At 35.1% G+C, this 22,125-nt stretch overlaps 1 protein-coding gene across 10 annotated transcripts in view; it reads left to right on the top strand.

The window, feature by feature from the left end:
• The window catches only part of LOC128999884 (hemicentin-2-like), a 397,910-nt gene that overhangs the window by 283,626 nt on the left and 92,159 nt on the right, over nt 1-22,125 (top strand). Inside the window, exon 1 of one of the 10 annotated variants that reach the window (XM_054426629.1) lies at nt 16,626-16,764. The exons of the other annotated variants lie outside the window; for them this stretch is intronic. Coding sequence (XP_054282604.1) covers nt 16,695-16,764 — 70 coding nt within the window. The 5' untranslated portion in view covers nt 16,626-16,694. Of the gene's footprint in view, nt 1-16,625; nt 16,765-22,125 lie in introns of those variants that run through there. 10 annotated transcript variants of the gene reach the window in all.

The raw sequence follows: 22,125 nt of genomic DNA, 5'->3' as shown, positions 1-22,125 counted from the left end.
ATGACATTGTCCTCCGACGATATCAATAACGGCGCCTGATTAATGGTTGCCGGCTGACATGAAGCTGACAACAACTTGTAACTGATACTTGTGATTGTACAGCTAATGGCTGCAGGGCGACAAAACATCTTCATATTGATTAAACGAGTAATTTTAATTAGCGTGCATCAACTAATTGATAAGATTATTTAATTTTACAGATAAAGACTGTTAGTTAATAACCACTAGTGATTGATATTTATATATAATATTTAATGGACCCTGGCTGATAAAACGTGCATCCAACCCTATCCTATAGCAATGAAACATTAATAGTATGGTTAATATGAAAATATAAACAATTAGTAAGAGAGCTTGTACCTGAGTGTTTATAGTGGTTGCTGATTCAAACCTGAGCATAGTTAGTAGGTTTTTGGAGGTTAGAAACCAGAACCGGCTTTTCTTGATAATCGGGCCATTAATAATAATTGAAATTCATGGTGATGGTTTTCGGCGTCAACCACGTCTTCAGTTGTTTATCACTGCCAGACGTTTCGCCCTACTATGAAGTGGCATCTTTAGGGGCTAGGCTAGGACTCAGTTACTGCCAGACGTGTCACCCTTGCTATGAAGTAGTATCTTCAGTGGCTAGGCTAGGACTCAGTTACTGCCAGACGTGTCACCCTTGCTATGAAGTGGAATCTTCAGTGGCTAGGCTAGGACTCAGTTACTGCCAGACGTGTCACCCTTGCTATGAAGTAGTATCTTCAGTGGCTAGGCTAGGACTCAGTTACTGCCAGACGTGTCACCCTTGCTATAAAGTGGTATCTTCAGTGGCTAGGCTAGGACTCAGTTACTGCCAGACGTGTCACCCTTGCTATGAAGTAGTATCTTCAGTGGCTAGGCTAGGACTCAGTTACTGCCAGACGTGTCACCCTTGCTATGAAGTGGAATCTTCAGTGGCTAGGCTAGGACTCAGTTACTGCCAGACGTGTCACCCTTGCTATGAAGTGGAATCTTCAGTGGCTAGGCTAGGACTCAGTTACTGCCAGACGTGTCACCCTTGCTATAAAGTGGTATCTTCAGTGGCTAGGCTAGGACTCAGTTACTGCCAGACGTGTCACCCTTGCTATGAAGTAGTATCTTCAGTGGCTAGGCTAGGACTCAGTTACTGCCAGACGTGTCACCCTTGCTATGAAGTAGTATATTCAGTGGCTAGGCTAGGACTCAGTTACTGCCAGACGTGTCACCCTTGCTATAAAGTGGTATCTTCAGTGGCTAGGCTAGGACTCAGTTACTGCCAGACGTGTCATCCTTGCTATAAAGTGGTATCTTCAGTGGCTAGGCTAGGACTCAAGTCACTGCCAGACGTTTCGCCCTTACTATAAAGTGGTATCTTCAGTGGCTAGGCTAGGACTCAAGTCACTGCCAGACGTGTCACCCTTGCTATGAAGTAGTATCTTCAGTGGCTAGGCTAGGACTCAGTTACTGCCAGACGTGTCACCCTTGCTATGAAGTGGAATCTTCAGTGGCTAGGCTAGGACTCAGTTACTGCCAGACGTGTCACCCTTGCTATAAAGTGGTATCTTCAGTGGCTAGGCTAGGACTCAGTTACTGCCAGACGTGTCACCCTTGCTATGAAGTAGTATCTTCAGTGGCTAGGCTAGGACTCAGTTACTGCCAGACGTGTCACCCTTGCTATGAAGTAGTATCTTCAGTGGCTAGGCTAGGACTCAGTTACTGCCAGACGTGTCACCCTTGCTATAAAGTGGTATCTTCAGTGGCTAGGCTAGGACTCAGTTACTGCCAGACGTGTCACCCTTGCTATGAAGTAGTATCTTCAGTGGCTAGGCTAGGACTCAGTTACTGCCAGACGTGTCACCCTTGCTATAAAGTGGTATCTTCAGTGGCTAGGCTAGGACTCAGTTACTGCCAGACGTGTCACCCTTGCTATGAAGTAGTATCTTCAGTGGCTAGGCTAGGACTCAGTTACTGCCAGACGTGTCACCCTTGCTATAAATTGGTATCTTCAGTGGCTAGGCTAGGACTCAGTTACTGCCAGACGTGTCACCCTTGCTATGAAGTAGTATCTTCAGTGGCTAGGCTAGGACTCAGTTACTGCCAGACGTGTCACCCTTGCTATAAAGTGGTATCTTCAGTGGCTAGGCAAGGACTCAGTTACTGCCAGACGTGTCACCCTTGCTATGAAGTGGAATCTTTGGGGGCTAGGCTAGGACTCAGTTACTGCCAGACGTGTCACCCTTGCTATGAAGTGGTATCTTCAGTGGCTAGGATAGGACTCAAGTCACTGCCAGACGTTTCGCCCTTACTATGAATTGGCATCTTCAGTGGCTAGGCTGAAGGCTAACATCTGGCAGTGATATACAACTGACTTCGTGGTTGACACCGAAAACCATCGCCATAGATTTCAATGACATCTGTCATGAAATCCTATGCATGAATAATAATAATAATTGTTCCCGCTAATGAAATGACAGGTATTAGCTAGTGAAAAAGCTACGTAGAACATCTACACTTATCGATTACTCATCTTTGGTTAAAATACGCAACCTAGCTGTAGTCTCCATCTCAATAATTAGTAATGGTGATGATATTTATAATAATAATAGCAACTGTTATGAATATTGTAAAGTTTAATAATTGACTATTGGGTACTATAGTATACGTTCCATCTAAATGGACCAGCTGTGGAAATTTTGTTAATTAATAAAGAACATCGTTCCTTTGAGCAAGTCACTGAATAGGTTAGTGTCTAAAACTCTAAGCAGTAATAGTTTAGATCAACACAATTTTGACTGTAGATCACATCAAGTACGAAAATTTGGATTATGTCAAAAAATATAACATGGGGATGGAATGTCCAGTTGTATCAATATTCAAATGTTAAAGACCGCTAAAACATTTCTTAATATCATGGTGTATTCAAGATAGTACAATATGCCAATAAAACAAACAAATATGCGTATCTGCCGGTTGCTAGACTTATGTCGTTGGTTGTGAATCCTTGAAAATGTAACGTTTTGTTAAGTTTATCCTACATTTGGTTATCCTACCTCCAACTCAACAAACAAAGTTCAAAGATATAAAGTAAGACCCCCTTTAGGTCAAAACATAAAATATACTTTTAGAGTTAGAACGCGCAAAACACATCAAATACACAAACTACAGTAATGCATTTGCACCAGTTTTATATCTCTTTGGCGATCAGTAGCAAATGAAAAGGGTCATTACTACAGGAAACGCCGTAAAAAGTACAAACCAGAAATGACTTGATTGCTTTTGCCTCGGTTTGTTTTATGGCCTATAAATCTTTTGATCGGCTCTGTAACATTTTGTTCCGTTTCTAAGAGCAAGGGACTTTTGAAAAGTGTTTTAGAGGCTACCATAAAACAGCGTTAGGTGAGTGAACGCTTTACATTTCCTTTTAAGCAGTAATCTTTTAGTTACTGTGTAAAATCACAGTAATTATTATTTAATACCACATTACTCTCAGCATCCCTTAAAGATATGTTATAAGTTCGTTCGAAAAGTCAAGTCTGATAAAAAGAAAAAAAAAATTAAAATCCTAAAAATCTAATTCCCATGCCAATCCAATATAAGTACATACACACATGAATACCACATCGTCGTATTCACGATATAAAAAACGCTTTACAAGAATATTTCCGCAAACAGTGCATGTTGCCAGCGTAGGTAAACAATAATTCCTAACCCCAGCAGTATGGAAATGTTTTTGTTGAAAGCTCGAATGCCATGTATTGGTTCAATTACAAGTAAAGAGCTGGGAGTATTTTACGGAGGTTTTCCGTGATCATTTCAATATCCGTCCCATGAGCATATCGTGACGTAAACTCACACACACACTTACACACACGTAGATAAACATACCTCACACTGGTGTTGACTTTGTACCTTTTAGGATGTTTCGAGATTTGATACACACCTTTCAGCGTTATTGGCAGATTTTTCATATAAAAAGTTATTTTAAATTGACATTCAAAAATAAATATTTCCTATATATTAGAATTGTCTCTAGGTATAAATTAGAACCTCTACTTGAAATTTTCGCATTCGTTGTCAAATGGTAAAAAACCATGAACTAGTATTCATTCACACCCAAAACAAATATCCATAATCAAAGAGAAAAATATGACTGAAGTGTTCTCAGATTTTAAACTTTTAGCCATTTATGTATTTTGTAGGTTGCGATTTTACATTTTGTGAGAACTTTTGTTATTTTAAAATAAAAGAAGCCCTGTTGTTATATTCTCTAGCATAACTATATTTTGGTAGATAACCAATTAGTTCAAATCATCAGATTGTATTATTTGGGGGGAGTTTTCATTAATCAGTAGCTACTACTGGGCTACTTTGTGTAATGTTTTTGTATTTATGGCAATTAACATAGATTCGAATTTAAGCCTTGGTTTTAACTACCATCCGTCAAAGTAATGCCTACCTATAGGTCTATTGTGGGTTTCAGATAATTCTCAATGTTAGCTGCAGTTTGATTATTAAATGTTCCACTTAGCCAAAAGAGAATATCATTCCCCATTGAACATGAACATGAACAATTGATTGAACACGAGTAGAGTTCGTCTCTGAACACATGGATGTCTGCGGTTGAACTGCATTACTGAGCTTTGTACGTTCAATGCAATCAAAGTTTCGTCATCTAGGTGTCGATGCTTTTCCAATAACAATAAAATGTACATTTTGTAATATTGTCCATCGTTTGAAAATACTTTGTTCATTGTTTTATTGAGTAATATATTTGACAGATACATAACAATATTCCAATACTAAGAACAAGAGTCAAAGTTGATATTTCGAGAAGGATGCAATTAGTCATTTTGAAGTAAAGTAGTTTTAAGATAATTTAAAGCGTGCTAAAAATTTTATTACACACATAGTAGCCTATTACAGTACCATCGACTATTCACATAGTACACTTCTATCCAATGTACAGATTTGAAGAAAAAAAAAATAATTAGTTTCAAGACCATCTCACTAGAGGGTGTATCTGATTGATATACTTGACACAGAATATTGTTATTAGTTGGTAGACCATATCAACAGATACACCACACGTCTTTTGTCTTCAAAGTTTACATTGGATTGGAAGTCTACTCTGTGTATAGTCAATGGTATTACTGTATCTTAGAGTCAGTAATATAATTTGTTTTCCTTGAGTCAACATGGTCCTGGCCTAAGAGACTACTGATCTTAGTCAGTAAAAAAGCTTAACAAGTCATCTTACTCAATTCTACATTCATATTTAAACCATATTTGAGTGAAAAATTACCCAGTTAGGTTAGGACACTTAATTAGGAAATCAGTCTTCGTATTTGATATAGTTCTGAAAATTATTCTTCATACACCCTTTTAAACACAAACTTTACAGGTAAAGTAAACATTTTAGCTAAGATAATAATAGTTTTAGAAACAACCTAGAAATTAATAAAATCAACAAACATTTTTTTGTTAATTCAATCACAAAGAACATAGTCTAACATGATAAAACGTTAATTAGACACTGAAAGCGTGGATTTCTAACAGTTTTTAAGTGACCCCTTCACAGTTTGTGTTTCGATCTCATATTTTGTTGTTTTATCATATTGTAAAATATAGTAGGCTATACACTTACATTATCCACAACTCCCTTTAGGATATATAACTCTAACCTTACTACCTACTATTATACCACAAAAAGAGCTATCTACAAATTCTACCTAATCAACCAGGAGTGGTAAAAAAAGAAAGCAATTCATTATAAATTCAGTTAAAGAGTTATCAGACGTTTAAATCTCAGAGTGTATCGTGATCATGTTCTTTGTCACGCTTGTTCTATTGTCGTGTTCGCAGCATTACGGCATTAGTCAGTCATGCAGTCTCGGACATGTTTACGGCATTTGCCGTGTGAGATTATGCCCCTCTAAACGTCAAATGTCCACAGAGATTTATGTCGGATATGATATTGCAAGCTGGAACGAGAGGCATGATTATATCAACCAATTAATTAGTACATGATAAATATCAAAAATATTAAGTAATATTACACAAGCTGGGCTATTATAATTCTCCAAACGAGAAAAGGTAATATTTACATCTTCTTGGAATAATTTCTACTTCAAAAGAGAAATATTAATAAGTACAAACTTTATAACGAGCTACAGCAAATTAGGAATGTAAATGCTAAAATTGTCACTCATTTGAATACATTTATCTCGGCGAAATGATTTCTCCTTCAATCTGTAGAAGGAATTAATTAACATTATAATTAGTGTGACAGTCAACTTTGGAAAACTTTTGTTTAAAGTTTGTATTTATGTAGATTCTTACTAGAAATGGTTGTTTGTTAATGCATACATGGTGGTATTTTTTACTTTGTATAAATTTAGATTTACTTTTAATTTCAAACATTCAGTTTTTACACGAAACAAATCGTCTTAAACATATATTACTCCATGTTTGAAATGTTCTATTTACGTTTTGCCTCAAATTCTAGTAATCCTTTGTGAGCAAAATATTAATTGACATTTTATCGTTTATATAGCGGTGAATGACTTCTACTATATTTTTACCTCACTTTATAAAATTTGTGATACAATGATGTTTTATAATTATCAAAGAACCAGAAAATAAAGAAAAAGTTGGTCTACTTTATGTTTAGCAAAACTCATTCAAGGGGAAACACAAGGTTTGGAGTGAAATAAGAATAAGACAAACTAACCGTTTTTTTTTCAACAAAAATTTTTCTCGTTGAGGTTTCTTTCTTTCTTCTCCCTTTCCATAACAGTGTATGCATAGATACGTAGTTTTTTATTTGTAATAAAAAAGGATACATTTTATTTGACTTATACTTAAAATCCACAATTTTATACAGTAGAATATTGTAGTCAGTTAAGTATTGCTATACCAGTTAGGTTTAAATGACCTAAATTGTTAAACACATTATAGCCTCAAGCAATTACAGCATCTTCTCCATTTTAGTGTTGGAGGGGGTGGGGTAAGCAATATATAACTGCATCAGGCACGTTGGAACATGTAGAGCAACATGCCCGCACGACAACACATGGCTGCATGGCACAATAAAGCCTAGACATGTTTATCGAGCTGCATTTTATAGTCAACTCCGCCTCCCAGACGGGTTATAACTTTTATAATTTAATACACAGCAAGTGCAGATTGCATTTCTATGGAGTTATAAACGTTGCCTTCAAAACAACATTAAAAGCCTTAGTTTTTCTAGGTTAGTGAGTACGTTTGATTTTTGAATTAAGAATGGGTAGCTTAGAGCGGTAGTAGTCAATAAAAATATTTTTTTTATTAATTGGTTTATATAATTTTTCTCGAAAGCGATGTAGCTTACTTCCAAATTGTTCGTGTAGGCCTATTCTTCTACAGAAAAGTGCAGTTGTTCAATCAAGAATTCTGTGACCTAGTCGACACTACACAAAAGTTAAAATATAAAAAAACCTTGTGTGTGAAACTGTGTATACTTAAAACTTAAGTTTTGTTTAAGGTTGGTTCTGTGAAATTGGAGTTCAAAAAATAAAGGCAAAAATTGGCTTAAGCTTATCAAGCTAGATACTAGGTTTAATTATTTGTATAGACAAACTCGAATTTTTAGCTAAGAATTGGGTCAACCTAACATTTTTCTAGGGTTCCTAGGGTAGTATAGTTTTTACCAAATAACCAGAAGATGTTCCCTTCAGGATATTCGGTTACTTTTTTTAAATACTACACGTTGACAATAATACGATGATTTTATTCGGCCGATCAACAATATTGTTACGGGCTCTGCCAAACAGTGTAAACAGTGCTGAACTTTTGACTAATTCCAAAATGACATTCCCTTTGGCATCGGGATTGATTAATTTACTATGCTAACATAACCCTATACTTCTACCCCTGTACTACGCATACTTATATTATTAAACCCTGCACTACGCAATAATTCTTCTAAGGTCCTAGTAGAAAAAACGTTAAACCACCTAAGTAAATTTTAATTGCACAATCAAACCACGATTAACCAGCCTATCAATCATTAAGCCACTAGTAAATTTACGTGGTAATCCAACTAGGTTGGTAGACCTGTTAAATAATGAAGGGATGTGTTGAAGGGGTTGTGGGGTTGGGGTGGGAAGAGATTTGGGGTTGTTATTTCTCGCTAATTGCTGGTGATATACACCAGCACATTCCCCACAATTCGGGGTAATCAGAGCATAGTGTTATGACATATTTAGTTATGTCATCCATTCATTCCACAGAGACCGATTTTAATGAATAGAATATAATCCGGCATTATTACTAACGGATTTGTTTTATTGTATCAGCGCTACTTATGCAATTAGGGATTTTATTAATTTGTTATTGGTTCCGTTCACTTGTCTTGTTTCAATGGAATAAATTTATATTGCGTTTTGAAAATGTTTAATTTCATTATGATTTAGCTGATAATTTAAATTTATTTAGTTGTATCGTGTGTTTGTGTGTGTTTGTTTTATAATTTTAGTTCACGAATACTTTAATATACTTTTCAATGAAATGGCGACCACAAAAAGTAGGTATTTTAATCAAATATGAATGGAGATGAGTGTAGGATGAGTGGCGCGATCTTGTAGTCATGTTAGTGACTAAGGCCGACTATTTGTCCATGCTTAGACACAGCTGTTAATTAATAGCCCATACAGCTAATGGCAACTAAGGTATCTACAGTTTATAGTGGAATCAGAACTACATTTTTGTCTTTGGTATATACGAATTGGTCTAATTATCATGATACTGCGGATAGTCATAGTACTCAACCGTAATCCTGAGTGTCTTACCATTGACTTTATATCTACACAAATATATTGTGTAGATATAAAGTCAATGGTCTTACGATGGCTGATGCCACATGTATGAATTTCTAGAAATTACTTTTATTTGATTCTCTTAGAGTACCATTTTATTGGTAATTGGCTCTAGGCCTATGAAATACCAAATTATGTATAAAAACTTTTAAATATGATGTTTGTCACGCTTTAAATATGATATTTCTTTGTGTATAACAATATTGTTTTCCATTCAAGGTATACAGCTGCCCTAAGCCAGCACATTTTGACAGCAAATCATTATGAAAATAACTATGTAAATAGTAACTGTCCAATTTATATGGTAGTATACCTACATAAATATCATAATAAAAAATCCAGTTTGTGGTTTTTTTATAATGATCTTTCATAACCTGTTACAAATTATTTGAATACGACCAATTTTCTGTTTTAAAATAAACCATCAATATACGTAATAACGAATAAAAACTCCATCAAGTCCTTAAAGTAATTCGTCATAGCCAAATTTATGGATCGCAGATACATAAAAAAGAACGATTTCCGTTTTAATATTGCTAAACCTTTTTTGGCCAAGAGAATCGTTCTTAAAGTTCCATTAAGAACTTTATTTAATTTTGTTCTATCTAGTGTATGGTAAATCTAGAGAAAACTTAACTATACCCCTTACGTTTAGTAATCGTAGCATACAAATATGCATATCACTTTCCATTTAACCCTTTCAGACCCAGCACACTCATTTGTGTAGGTAAATTCTTAAGTCCTGACAACCTAACCAACACGATTGTGTAGGTTAGATGTTTAGTTGTTTTTTTTTTTTTTTAGTTTCTGGATCTTTTTGTTGCTCAGACCTGTATGCATCGATTGTGTAGGTTATGGAGATCAGCTGGGAATTTTTGTTTTGCAGTCTGCCTTCATGTATTATGGTAGCACTGATTGTTTTGTTGCAATGTCACGGTAAGATAGGAGAAAGAGGCAACTGTTAAGGTTAATGACTGTTTTGTTTATGTTTTTAAACGTATATAATGCTAATTGCTGAAACTAAAATGGTTAATATGGTATTATGAAGGTTTCGTATTTAAAACAAACCTAATCAATAATTTTAGTATTTGAAATCTAGGTTAAAAACCGACATTTATTCAAAATTTACTCAGGACTTAAAGCGGTTGAGATGACTAAGATTCCCGGGTCTGAAGATGCCATCGGCCACACCCAACGATATAAACAACTCAGTTTAGTAGTTTTTACATCGTTGGCCACACCACACTTGTTGAAGCATCGGTCGTATAATAAGAAAGGTTTACGAAATAATCCTACAATATCATCAAAAACCCAACAATTAACCCTCCAATTGTACAATGCCCTTCCGGCTCAGCAATCCCCATATTTCCGGAATCCCATAAACACCATCACGCAACACCACACAAAACAATTCCTCCACGAATGCAGTTCACGTACCTCCAAATCCGACAATTTCGACCCCAGCTCTCGAAGGAGATGCGAAAGATTTTATTATTTCCCGTCCGTCGCGCGTGAAATGGCACTTTACCATAAAGTAATCCCGGCAATGGGATTGACAGCGTGCGGGAACTCTCCTTGGTCTCTCTGTTTATAGCCCTTGAAATTCCTCCGCCCTCCTGAACACTTGTCTAGACTGGGGTGGATACCGTGGAACCTGAAACAATTCAATTTTCACCTCTTTGATATCTGCGAGGTTTATAAACTTGGTGGTATGAAAATTGAATTCAATCATTTTATAAGAGGTGACTTATTTGACAATTTTATTAGGTTAAGGGCAAATAATTTAGTTATTTTGTAGTCAACTTAGGATGTAAAGATATTAATCATGAATTGGTTCTTGATTGTATGGTAAATAAATATCTAAACGTATGTACGATAACAGTAGATAACGGAGAAAAACATTATTCTCTTAAAAACAAATAAGTCAATTTTTTTAGCTCCAAACTAAGTTAAACTTAAGACTCAGTTGATGAATAAAGGTGTTAATTCAACTTATTCTTGATACAAATAAAAGTTATACTTGTATCCGTCATAAATAAAATCAACTACTCCTGGATTTATACTCCCTGTACCAAAAAAGAAGGCATTTTCAGTACGAATCGACGATTGTAACTCTTAAGGACTCTTGAATTACTTAACCACAGACTGATTGCAGATAACATACTCTTAATCCAATCGGCTCCACACCCCTGTGTGACTCACTAGTGCTGACTCAAGCTCTGTCTGGCCATTTGCTCCATTCCGACCAGGATTTGCGCCACATTACCCTTGGATCTGGGGCCACATAAAAATAAAACCCACTCCACATAAAGCCGTCTCGACGATCAACGGATTCATGTGTTTCTAAATGCCTGCTTAAACACGTAATGGAATAGTGTGTGTAAACTAAAAACAGTTGATTTAACTATAGGTCCTTATTTCAGGAATAGATGTGGCTTTAAACTGTATACTAGTGTCCCTGTTGCTCGAAATCGAGCAATTGCTAAGCATTACAGGCGTTATTTTAAAACGAATAACAGTCATATTTTTTATGACTATAAAAGATTCGACTCAAAGATTATGGAATACTCAAGATGTACATAACAGATCGATATAATCAACATTTCTTGTAAATATCTTATCATTTTTCAAAAGCTGATTTTGTTTTCTAGTGTTTATAACACACATTACTTCTATTTCTTCCCCTTGGTGGTGTTCTATGACTTTCCTATGTTTCCATAGTTTGCAAATCGTCTCTTTCAATGATTACTAAGAAATTTAGCACAGTGTTAATTCAGTTTTCTTTTAGCGAATTTCCCATATAGGGAATAAGCTATTACCGTAGTACTCATGGTAAGACCTGGACGCGGGACCGATTTTTTTTTTCGTTTTGAGGTCCCTAGAGGCCAAAAACACCATCCGTTCAAATTCATATATATATATATATTTATATATTTATATATTTATATATTTATATATTTATATATATATATATATATATGTGTCCGTCAGCACGATAACTCGAGCAAAAATGATCCGATTTGGATGAAATTTGGTACAAATGTGTAAACGTACGTTTATTCGAACGAGTTCGCGATCCAGCATGATCGGACCATGGGAACGGGGGTTTACGGGGGGTTTTATGGGGTAAAAATAGGTTTTTCCTATTTTTGACCCTAAAAACATAAAATTTAGCAATTTCTTTCCAAACCATTTTGTAGAGCTTAAAAAAACAAATAATTTAGTATATTGAAGCGTTATTATGTGCCTAATAGTTACGGAGAAAATTCCAAAAAATTGTAAATTTAAAATTCCCATGTTATTCTTATGGGGAATAAGTAAACTGTTGTAGTTTGCTTGTTTGTGAACATATTTTGATCAAATTTGGAAAATGTTTTTATTTCTCACTACCTATTCACATTTTACAAACAAAAAAAAGTTTTACCCTCCTTGATGCAGCAAACCTAAGTACTTGTTAAACTAATTCTATTTAAATCAAGAATAAATGTTATATTTTTAAGTAGACATTTCAGTGTAAATCCAATCAGTCAAATGGAAATTCGCTTAGTCTGCAGGTTTGCTGCGGCGGGGGTATTTAGTATATCAATTTATCCAGGCTCTCTTGTTTTTTCCCATTGTAATAATTACGCCAACCCAAATTCAAATAGTAACTATTTCATTTCAACCGAGTAAGTAAATGTTTGTGGCAAACTAACTGTTAAATTAGCAAACTTATTGACTGTTTACAATTAACATATGTTCTTCTTCTCACTTTTAATTTCTGACAACAGCTGGAGTTTCATAACAATATTTGTTTCCCATGTTAATCTTATGGAGAAATACGAAACTTTAAAGGGCCCCAGGGCCTCACTCCCTAATTATTTCCGTAAAAAGAATGTTTCCTGCACAACTTCACGTTACGCTCTTTCCAATGACACCAAGAACATGTAAATCGGTTCAGTAGTTTCGGAGGAGTAATTGTCACAAAAAGCCTGCTTGCGTATTAAATAAGTACTAGTGTCCCTGTTGCTCGAATTCGAGCAATTTCTAAGTATTAGAGGCGTTATTTTAAAAGGAATAACGGTCATAATTTCTGATATTTTTAAAAGATTCGACCATAAGATTATGGAAATATTCAAGATGTACATAACAGAATATATCAATTTATCCAGGTTCTCTCATGCTTTTTTCCATTGTAATATTTACGCCAACCTAAATTCAAATAGTAAATATGTATTTCATTTCAACCAAGTCAGTGTTTGTATCAAACTGTTAAATTAGCAAACTTATTGACTGTTCAAAACTAACGTATGTTCTTCTTCTCACATTTAATTTCTGCCAACAGCTGGAGTTGCATAACAATTTTTGTTTCCCATGTTAATCTTATGGAGAAATACGAAACTTTAAAGGGCACCAGGGCCTCACTCTCTAATTATTTCCCTAAAAATAAAGTTTCCTGCACAACTTCACGTTACGCTCTTTCCAATGACACCAAAAACATGCCAATCGGTTCAGTAGTTTCGGAGGAGTAATTGTCACAAAAAACCTGCTTGCGTATTAAATAAGTATAGATAGATAATTAACCTTTTTAAAATATAACGATAAGATATTTGAGTTTTTACATGTTTACAGGACATCTTTGAACACAATGTTTGAAGTAATAATATGGCCATATTCGATTTTTGTGTTGAGGGCTTTGTTTTTACACAGACATAGTTTTCACTGAAAAACCGCACCCTTGACAAAGCCACAAAAAACTGAAGTGTAAAAACGGGGTCTTGCACGTACATTCCGTTTTCGTGTGTACATATGCAAAGTCATGGCAAAGGTAACTTTTATGGGAAATTCCTTCTTCAGTTTGAAATGATTACAGACTATTGCCTAGTAAGACAGTTTGACCTGAGTCAGCCATCTTCGCTTGATAGTAGGCCCAAGTGAGCTACAACCAATCTTGGAACCTGCTTAGGTTTCTCATCGATTAGAGTTCATTTAGCATGGATTTATGAGAGGACGTACCTAAAGGAATTAATTAGTTAAAATACTCTAATGGATACAACACAGTGTTTACGTCCTTTGGATCCGAAGCAAAACTGATATAAACCGTTAACTGCCAGTAACAAATTCGACACAACAAACCATTCATTGGAAAATTTACTAAAGAAAAGTTAAGAGGTGATGTTTGACATTGGAGTTCTGTGGTAGACTGCACAAGGGTTCTTTGACATAAGAATTCCATCGAGGTACTTATTTTTACCCAAATATGAGTAAAGGGTGAGTGCAGAATAGAGTGAATAGAGTGATCTGTGTAGCATTGCTACTGACTAAGATGAGCTGTTTCATCAGTCAGGATCATCCATATATAAATCCAAAAGTACCCATGAGCTTTTGATAAAACTACAAGTCACACCCCCATAAACCATAAACTTAAAATGTTCATAATGACAAGAGAAACCTTTCGCAAAACTATCGATCATTTCATAGATTGCCCTTTAATTCCATTCTAAAGGGAACTTTCCATATACCTAATGTTAAACATATCTCAATTGTACTTATTTGTATGTTATTCTTGCAATTTATTACCTTACTAGCAGTGTACCTAATGGGTTAGCATTTAAGTTTAAAATGCTTACTGCAGTTATACTATAGCTTTGAGTTTGCAATGAGGGAGGACGAAGTTTGTTGTAATTTGCTTCTTTAAATTGACGATATACTAATGGCATTACACATCTGCGATAGCTATAATGTTCTACCACTTCATCTTATCAATAAAGAAAAATAAACTATTACCAATTCATCACAAAAATCACAAATTATTCATGACATTAAAAACATAAATATAACTGTAAACAATCATGCTTTGACAGTTCTCATTGCGTATCACAGTTTTTTTTGTTGCTGCTTAGTTCAAATTAGTTGTTTCCATAAATGCAAATAAATTATAGTGCCGCACCCTGTTGGTAAATCTTATTACTTTTTTATGCTTTTGTATATCATAGAACCAACATTTTTAGTTGAAACAGCTGACTAAATTCTTTAATTCCCTTTAAATATGAATACTCATAAGGTTAACATAGGGAACTACAGAGCCACTGGGGTGGAGCCCGACAGGATTTTTGAGATTCATATGCCTATATGTTAATCGGGAATGTGAGCTATCATCATGTCAAATTTCAGCCCAATACGTCAAGTGGTTTATGCGCAATTGAACTTTAAATAAACAAACAAACACACAAACGTTCACATTTATAATATTAGTAGGATAAAAATCAGGTGTGATTATTTGTTGGTATTACTGTATTCTGTTTTGTTTATTTCAGCCTTAACCAATCAATAGTTTTATTGGCACTTGTGAAGTCAAACGGGCTGAAGCCCGTGGGTAACAAACAGCTAGTCCGGTTTCGAACGATCAATAAGCTACTGAATTTTCATACGATCGAAGCAGCGAAATTTGACCTCCTTGCCAAATAGATGATTTTAGTTGAACCATCTAATTCCAATCGCTCTGTACTCATATGCCACTTGAACGTCGCACCCAGTCTTACATCACAGTTTATAAGAATTAATCATTGATTGGCCCACAGTCTGATTTGTGCTTCGATCTATTAAGTCGAGGCATATAGCATAGTCATAACCAGTTATGACGATCGGAATTAAAGACAGGTCTCTAAGACACAAGTCCTTTGGCTACCCCGACCACGTGCCCTATGGTTGATTTAAAAAAGTGCATGGGTTAGTAGGGAAATGTACAAAATGCAATTATAGCGAAGTTTATGACTTAGCATGGAAGAAAACTTCATAAATTTTAATCAGATTGATGATACAATTGGAGTACTAAACGAACCACTAATGTTTTATGATAGTGGCCAAGTTTGAGGTAAAAAAATACCTATGCCCAACGATGAAAGAAACCAAAATATTTTTTTCTATTGAACAATAAATAATTATTTTTACCACTGAAGAGCCCACATTTTACTAAAAAAAATAAAATTAAAAAAAAATCTGTTTGCTAAACATAAGTGTAAAAAATTAACGGTGCAGATACTCTCATAAGGAAATGTGTAAAGTAGATAGGTAATCTATTGGAAAGCATCAATATTAATAACTAGTCTGTAACAATAACCCATTTACCCGAGGTGGATTTAATTGGAATCCCTGTATGGTTAATTATAATAGTATACGATGCATTATGATAGCCTACCATATGCAGCTGTTAACCTAATACCTCATTGCATTAACCTCAAATCAATTTCAGCACTATCCGGCTAAAGCATTACATTGACCAATATTCTCTAATTTTCTGATTCTTGGTACCCAATTCAAATATACTATAAACTTTCATAGGAATTTTAAGCATGTATTAATTGAATATAAATATATGAATGTTTACATTCAATATTTGTACTTAACGTAACGCAAAATATTCAAACATAAAATAGTATTAATATTTTAATGGAATATATCGTAGGCCGAAATGTTATTAATTTGCATTCAAAACTTAACATCTAGACTATAACACCGATAAAACTACATGACTTATTTCATCGACTATTACAGTATTTCTTACAATGCATTTTGTTACATATCACGACCAGTTGGTCCAAAAGCCAAATCGAAAGCAAAAACAATAACATCTGTTGTGGAAACCACGGACTGAATCATAAAGGCTGTCCACTAACATATGTTATTCTGCCTCCTTAATTATAATCGTGTTTAGTTTAATTTACAGCTGTTATGTTTGTAAACATGAAGTGAATTTAGCCCTAACCTAATTAACTACCTTTCATCGGTGTGCGAGTTTTCTCAATAACCGTTCAATCGTGATTTATTCTGCAGTTTAAAATGTTTAGTCGATGAAATATGTTTCAATTGACAGTGTATGTGTTGTTTTTGTTTGTGGTGGCTTGTGTTTGTTATGGAGATTATTCAGGTTAGTGGATTAAACATCTAGCTGTTTGTCTAACTAGCAGTAACCGAGTGAATTGCATTTGCGTTATTGGCATTTATAAAATTTTTTTGTTTGTTTTAAAACCCTCAAACACATTGCTTGGGGGAAGGAATACATTATTGAACAACGATTAAGTTGAGTCCAAATATATTTACAGTCCAAAACATCATCGAGAACAACATTACAAAGTCCACAATAGCATCTTACAACATAACAGGATAAACCGCTATCATAACACGTTCTATTTGCTACGTATAAACGTTGTCTCTGAAAATGTACTGTAAAACGCAAATCAAACTTGAGGAAGAGCGATTTAAAATTCCAATATTAAACAAGATAAACGATCCCGCAGTGGAAAGCCCCTTTGCTAACTGTGATATATTTTATGCGGGAAGTTAGGCCGAAAAGTTTTGGCTTACGACAGTGTCTTTGAGAGCACAATAAGCCCAATGATACAGCCAGCTATTGCCTATAGGCCCAAATTGTTCAATGACCTGTTAAAGGTAAACGGTTCCGCTTTCGGCAAGTGCGAAGGTCGATGAAAGTGCTTCGGGTTTAAAATCAAGCATTTATCCAATTCAGTTTTGAAACCGTACCTACATACTTTTTTAGTTGTCAAATAAAATACATGTTTTACATTACACTTGATGTGTTAAGTTTCAATTAATTAGATTTTTTACCTTATATGTTTCCTTTCAAAATAATAAGTTGGATTATGTCCTAGAAATGTTTATTTTGGCGTTTTCATAATGTAGTAGAATTTTTCAGAAACCATTGTTCTACAACACTTGATCTTTGAAGTTTTGCACATACTTTATCCAAACGACAACACCTACTTTTGAATGTACGTGTAGCTAAGTGCTTTTAATGCTAGCCCGGTGCTTCCCGGATCTGGAACCAGATGTCATTAACTATAGAGCTATGGACTAGTTGGTATATGATGTTAGTGAGAATAGGGTTAGGCCAATTACGTAACCAAACCCCTGAAAATTTCCAATCGTAGATAGAAAAACTATTAAAAATGCGTAGGAATATGAACAAAGAAAATGTTTCAGGAATATTTGCTAACTGTCTGTTCCATTCTATGATAGAGAATATTTTATAATTTTCCAAACTCATTTTGAGATCAATATTTAATTCTTCTTTAGGTATTATTTTAAATAACGAAGGTGGTCTGGGATAAGGTCTACATGTGGCCAATTAAAACAATTGAATGCATGTATTTGCTCATTTCATTCGTTCATTTTATTCATGAATTAATTCATTGGGCGTAGGTAGGCTCCATACCCGACCACCTCCGTCATTCGAACAAACTACAGCTCCATATCTCAAGCCCCTACTAGTTCCACTAGCATTGCACAGTGCTACACAATCACATATGTTCAATCATCGCTGATGGGCGCTATTATAAAACTGACACAATAGATTCAGTTGTTGATTCGATTTGTTATTTCCATGTGAACGAATCTGAAAGGTGGGATGGAAAGAAACCCTTTTATTCCCTCCGTGCTCCCCAAGGGCTTTAAGTCCTAGGTGACAGTGACATAGCGCGTGCCCCCCTCCCCCACCTACTTCCCCCACTCCATCCAAACCACCCCTGCTAGTCACATGATGTCTTTGTCACTTGTTTTACAGATTTAACTCCCCAGGCTGAGCATTGAAAGCGAGCACATGTTATGAAAATATTATGACGCCCTTTGTTCATACGTTTGTATAGCTGAACAGCCGTAGTTACATGTTGGTGTGGTGTTCTTTAGGTTGATTTTTATAAATCTAGATATATATTTTTGTAAGTCACATGATATAATAGAACTCACTTGAACCCTTCAACAAATCTGACATATTTTTTATATATTAAATAGCATTTAGCTTTGAATAGTTAAATTTTGGATAGGACTAAACCTTGTAGAGACTATGCCTATTGTCTAGGTCTATTCAATTAATCGATTGTAACAATTTACAACTTCTACACACGTCGTAGATTCGTTGGCTACTAAGAAATCCCGGACAATTGCCCATAAATGGGACTCGGTGGTTTTATTTTATCAGCTGTTCAATCAAATTATGGAAGAGTACACACTTAAACATTAACAATGGCTTTACCCAACGTTTCTATATCTACTCTGGTGTAGACAACCAAGTTTGAAGTACTCTCAAGGGTTGGTGTGTCGATTTGTTGACAAACTTCCTTGCAAATAACTAATTTGGCTGCACCAGGAACATTCAACTCATATCCACTGCAACGAAATTGATTATTACATTCTACATTACTGTACCTTATTTCCACTGTTAATTGATCGTACAGATACCAGTTCACTGTGGTTATTACCTGATTAAAAAGATCTCGCATCCCCAGTATTTCTTTATCCCACATTATCTCTTCGGCGATGGTACTCAGTTTTTGCTCTTCCAAATTTTAGACAGACTTTAGAAAATGTGGTTATTGAATTTGCATAAACTATATGATTTCCCAGTTTTGTCAGCTCTATCAAGAACAAGTGCTAAGGTTTCTACTTCTTTTAACGTGCATTTAACATCAGCGTGCTGCTGGTTTTTTTTTCTGCCAGTCCTTGTTGTTCGTCTAGTCATATTCCAAATTGACATCGACCTGCAAGTGCTCTGAGTCCCGGCACATATTGGTTTACCGTCTCATCTTCCTGCCTTCCAAATCTGCACGCTAATCAATTATACAATATGCTTCACTGTAAAAAGAAAACACAACCTGTGTCATGTCCTTGTGCATTTGGGTGCTAACTTATTCAGGTCAAAAGTGGTCAGCTAAAATCTAGGTTTGGCTACATTTTCTTATAGTAATAGGGTTTAGCACAGCTGTGATGTTGTGCAAAGACAGCTAAGATTCAAATCACTGAAAGTAGAACACATACTTGCCCGTCTAGATAAAAGTGGTTGAAATTTAATCTTTTCACATCATTGCATCTATGTACTTTCTTTATTGTCTATAGGTTCAAAGTGTTCACTGTTTTCTTCGTGGCATGTCTGCAGCACCTCAATTTAATATCACTATTTTCAAATCAAAACAATAACAAAGAACGAAAAAAATAAACAAACATATTTAAAAGATCAGCTGGTCAATTAAATTATGAAAGAGTACAAAATTAATTACCGGTACATTGATTATATCAATATAGTTTGGTTATACTTTCAGTTTATTATCATTCCAAGAAAAGACAAATGCTCAAACATAGGTAAAACAATTTATATTTCTAAAAAAACTCAATTCGTCATATATTACTCTGTTTCGATTTGTTTGAATTATCTGGATACAATACACTTGATAGTGATATATTGTGAAAAGTTATTATTAAATTTAACTTGAATTCATGTAACATTGTAAATCAATTGAGATTTTAATTGCAAATACGGTGAAGCATTGCAAATATGAAACTAAATTAAAACTTGTGTACATACTAGCTAGTTATGTTTACATGTAAACACGTTACGATAAGCAAATACTCATAAACTATTGCCTGAATGTAATAAAATAGGCATACTTTTCTAAATTCTATGTTTATTTTGGGATCACTAATTAAATTATATAGGTAAAAGCTCCAGTTATGTTCAGTTTTAACTATTTTTATCAGTGCATTTTGTAAAAACCTTTAGATACTTCCATTCTCCTCACATGACTTAACCACATAAAGCCAATGACCTAGCTAATTGCCACTTTTTAGAATGCTGATTGTTTTATCCAACGAATTGTACAAATGTATAATATTATTCCCTCTATGATTTTTCAGTAAGTATCACTTTAAAAATCCAACTGCTACGAACATCTCTTCAACTCGGACGCGTCAAAATAACTGAAAACCTGTCTTAAGATCGAACCAGCAACCTCCAGATCTCTATGCCAGTTCCCCAAACACTCCAGTACACATCTACGTCATTCCCTCCAGAATTCACTTGAACGGCTCTAAATCGTAAAGCAGTCGACCGTTTCGTGTAATGTCATGAGCACTATAACCGGAGGAAACGAGGTTAGTACGAACGGGGACCTTTTAATGAGAGCTGCCTCAGGGGTTGGGGCTAAATCACGGAGGGTCGCAACTCAAGGGTAGGATTTATGTTTCGACTGGGGTTGAGCTATCGACTGTATGCATCCCGGAGTATTGTCTCAGGGGACGCTGTTGACACGACATACGACCCGAACAATACCTTGAGGTGTTTGAATGGAATGGATGTAATTGTTGGGATATTGTTGTGGAAAATGCGAATAAACGTTGGATTTTTAAATTTGTTTTAAAACCAACACTGGTATCCGTACTTCAAAATCGAATATGGGCTCAAATAAGCTAAACAGTCCCTTAAAGTAATTAAATATAATACCAACGTATGTTTTAACTATACCCAAAACTATTTCGAACCTCGTAAAGCTTATAACAAACCATCCTTAACTTGTGTCTGAAAAACTATTAATTATTTAGCTTTTAAACGTGTATTATGGTTTTACTGGTTATGGTCTATTTAGCAAAGTTTTCAAATACAGTCCTCCCTTTAAATCCTTGGACATGAGGATTCCGTAATCTGACCTTAAACTGCTTTGCACATTACCTTATGCACTAACATGACTACAAGATCGCTCCCACTCATCCTACACTAATCTCCATTCATACTTGGCTTAAAATACCTACTTTGTATGGGTGCTATCTTACAAGAAAGTATTAAAGTACCACTGATTTGAGCCTAGGGTGTGGGGATATGCCCATAATGTACTATTGTAGAAGCTCCTCCCGACTACGTAATTTTACACAGATATATATGATGAAATATAATGATGAGTGAGACACACTCTGCACCTTTGTTACTGAGTACGATCAGCTGTTTCTTAAAGCAGATTGTTTTTATAAAGGTTTAATGATCAAGGGAAAGTCCGAAAAGCTATGATCAAGGTTAAAACCATCGAAAAACTCCTATGAAGTAAGGTTTAAGATTAAGTCACTTGGCAATTATTGCACTGAAACTTTTATTGAAATAAAATTGTAATAGTATGGCAAATGATATCGTAATATAATCATTTTATATATTGTTTTCTTACCTTTCCATGGTTTTATTTTACCCTTTTACATTCAAATACAAAACTGTATTTTATTGTAAACATGGTAAACACGGATTAGCTTGTAATATAATAGTAGTGAGGCATATAACTCATTTGACTTTGCCCAATGATAACTCGTCATATGGCATGGTTATTTCCATAAAACAATTTTCGAACATCAAGTTATTTTTGCTTTTGAGTGCAACATAGAGAGTTTGTAGAGCACTTTGGTTACCCAGCACAAAGCATTGTTACCTATAGGGTCAGTAGTTCCGTAGTTTTGGCGTCAT

Source organism: Macrosteles quadrilineatus, unplaced genomic scaffold, assembly GCF_028750875.1.
Source record: "Macrosteles quadrilineatus isolate MER2022 unplaced genomic scaffold, UCM_ALF_1.0 Scaffold_8__2_contigs__length_117827958, whole genome shotgun sequence".
Taxonomy (NCBI): Eukaryota; Metazoa; Arthropoda; class Insecta; order Hemiptera; family Cicadellidae; genus Macrosteles; species Macrosteles quadrilineatus.
This window is presented reverse-complemented; position numbering and strand designations above follow the sequence as displayed.